Genomic DNA, 3,258 nt, shown 5'->3' with positions numbered 1-3,258 from the left:
CTAACTTTACTTATCACTAATATCTCGTAATTTCCTAATTTTTTATTTATATAACTTTCTAACTTTACTTATCACTAATATTTCACAATTTCCTAATTTTCCCTAACTTTTAACGTCAGAAATTTGCAGCAAGCTCGATTTTCTTCATTTTCGCCGGCAACGAGGTATTAGAAAAACGAAGAACTTGCAGATCGCGAATGTGTTAGCATAATGAGAGCGGTACCGATACGTACCGTGGTGCCCGAAGGTGGAGTCCAAGTCGACCTTCAGCTCGTCCTTATCAAGAAGTTTATCGTGCCTCGGTGAATGCCCACCAGCCCCCGTCCCTTTCATACTTCGAAAGTACTGCGACCATCTTGTTCTGCCGGCGTCTTTCTTCAGTCTCTTCTCTTTCGCTCTCCTGCGAAGCAAAGGATAAAAAAAAAAAAAAAAATTGAATTCCGAAGAAGGTAATGGATTTTCTTTCTATTTTCTTTTTTCTTTCGAAGATCGTATTTATAGATCGATACCCAGAAACCCATAACGCCAACGCGGCTAAAAATAGCCGCGCGATGATAAACTATCGTATTCGTGCATCTCGATGAATCAACCTTCCACCGTCCTCGATGTCAGCTACTATTTTACAATATAAGATTACTACCACTTTCATAAGAGCGAAGCATCGAAATATCAATTTTATCTTCCGATCGTATCTTCCGACGCGGTGTTTACGATGTGCAAATTCACAGGAAAACGTCCACTTCAATTTCACCTTTGAGAGGAGAGCAGGAAAAATGTTTCGCGCGTGCGCACTTTTCTGCAATTTCTTTCCTTTTTTCTTTCTTTCTTTCTTTATCGACGATCAACGATCGATGACACAGTGGATCGCGATAAATGCTACTTTTCGTATCGACGTTTTTGCTACAAAGTGTATCCCCGTTTTTCACACGGAGCCATGGGATTATGGCTGCACAAACCGACAGAATCGATAAAGACGGTTTTTTTTTTCCCTTCTCTTTTTTCCCCGCAATATTGTAAACTGGTTACTATGTTCACTACGGAGATAACGGGAAGTCGAATTGCGAAAAAAGAATTTCACAGATAATGTGATAGCTGATCGATGTTTGTTTGTCAGGTATCGTGAATAATATCGCTATTTCTTCTTCTTCTTCTTTTTTTTTTTTTTTTTTTTTTTTTGGAGAAATTCACCGACAGTCAGAGATTATTCGAGTAATTGTAATTTCCAGTTTCAAACAGTCGCTTTAAAGAGAATTTAAATGTCACTTCGAGTGCGTCGGTCGTTCATGCACTTTCTTCATTTTCGTCCAGCAACGTCAAACTCTATAGTCCAAACTGTTGCAGCGAGCTTATTAACTTCCGATTAAACTGTATCTTAAAGCCAGTCGAATGATTGTAGTTCAATTTTTGCATTTACTTTGGCAAGTTAGGAAAATCATACAGATCTGTGTTATCTCGTTTATCTATCCGCAGCCTTTGAAACCGCGATAAAAGCAGCATCGCACGATCACGGACACAGATATTTCATTATTACATACACATGAGAAAACTATTCATCCACGCGCTCGATGAAAAATTACTGACGTTTCATATCTCGTAATTTCCTAATTTTTTATTTATATAATTTTCTAACATTACTTATCTACTATATATTTCATAATTTCCTAATTTTCGTCCCTAACGTTTCTCGTTTTAAAACCTCTACTGTCCCAATCTCGAGTGCTTCTTTTCCAAATGTGTATCTACGTCGTGCAACAGATCGTCAAACGCAACGACACACGTTCGTTGTCGACAATTGTAAAATTTCGAACGCCTACAAATTTCTTTTTCACGGCTAGATCTATCTGGGAATCACGAGGATCTTAGATTTATCGAATCTTGAACGTCAGATTCAGACAAAAATTTAAAAAGTTCGAATATTTTTCTATTTAATCATAATATACGATTTGCCATTTAACATCAATGTTCACGACTCTTTTCCCGCCATTTTGTCGAATATCGAACATCAGATTTAAACGAAAGATCCTAATTATTCTACCATTTAATCTTAACGTACGATCTTTTTACTGCCATTTATTTATTGAATGTTGACCGAGAAAAGTTCAAGAGATCTTAACATTTTGTCGTTTAATCTTAATACTCGGGCGAGAAAGAAATTGTACAGTGAATTTTAAGAGGACCTCGATCTTCAAGATTTAGTCGCCTTTTAACGTTCTCAGAGGCACTTGAGTTTCTACAATTTCTCAGAACAAAAGTATCATCCCTGCCACACGATTGAAACAGTGGAGAATTGATGCTCCAAAGTCCAACTTGAATTCCTTTTTCTACAAAGTTGTAACAGTTTCAAAGAGCGTGCGAATATTTTCGTCCAGCTCCGTAGGTAAGTGCTATATATTCGTAGTTACATTTTGCACGAATGCTCGACAAGACACGCGTACCTGTTTTGAAACCAGACTTGAACGACACGCATGTCGAGTCCTGTGTCCTGAGAAAGTTGCTCCCGCACGTGCCTCGCTGGCTTAGGGCTGGTGTTGTACGCTAATTTTAATGTTTCCAGCTGCTTTGCTGTGATTGTGGTCCTCGGCCTTTTATTTGGCTGGTCGCCGTCTATGCTTCCCTCTGCCAGTTCTGCAATATCGACGGAGCAAACGTCTTCATATGAAACGTCATCTGTAGTGAGAGTGGTTCCCAAACGAAAGTGAATAGAAACAAAAGTTTTGTGGTGACTTAACCAAATGTTAAGGTATCGTGCATCTCTGAATATGTTGATAATCCACCGATGGGTGAGAAATAAACTGAATCTAACTGACACTAACTTTATTTCCCAGAATAGCCAGCTGACTTCTACAAGAACGTGGTAACTTTGGCATCTCCCAAACAAGCTTCAAAAAGCATTGTGCTTTAACTGCGAACAGCACTTATATTTGCACTGGTATTCACTATGACTAATTACGAGTTAGGACTTATGACTTGGATTAGCACTGACACTATTTTTTAGAGTAAGTCTGCTGGCTTCTACAAGAGAACGTGATAACTTTGGTCTCTTCCAAGGAAGCTCAATTGTGCCCTCACACTCGTACTAGTGTTCTCTAACTAATTAAGTGACTAATCGTGACTTATGACTTGTGACTTGAACTAGCACTAACTGACACTACCTTTAGTTTTTAGAATAAGTCTGCTGGCTTCTACAAGAGAACGTGATAGCTTTGGTCTCTTCCAAGGAAGCTCAATTGTGCCTTCACACTCGTACTAGTGTTCTCT

The 3,258-nt window shown here is 38.7% G+C and overlaps 1 protein-coding gene across 1 annotated transcript in view; it reads right to left on the bottom strand.

Moving 5' to 3' along the window:
• LOC122536078 (LIM/homeobox protein Lhx3) overlaps positions 1-3,258 on the bottom strand; it is a 10,836-nt gene that overhangs the window by 4,179 nt on the left and 3,399 nt on the right. The window contains exons 4-5 of the mRNA XM_043668134.1: positions 2,436-2,625; positions 234-400 (exon numbers count right to left, since the gene is read on the bottom strand). Of these exons, the coding sequence (XP_043524069.1) occupies positions 234-400; positions 2,436-2,625 (357 nt within the window). The remainder of the gene's footprint in view (positions 1-233; positions 401-2,435; positions 2,626-3,258) is intronic.

This window comes from Frieseomelitta varia, unplaced genomic scaffold, assembly GCF_011392965.1.
Source record: "Frieseomelitta varia isolate USP_RPSP 00005682 unplaced genomic scaffold, Fvar_1.2 scaffold_797, whole genome shotgun sequence".
Taxonomy (NCBI): domain Eukaryota; kingdom Metazoa; phylum Arthropoda; class Insecta; order Hymenoptera; family Apidae; genus Frieseomelitta; species Frieseomelitta varia.
Note: the sequence above shows the minus strand (reverse complement) of the source record. Positions and strands in the feature narration are given on the sequence as shown.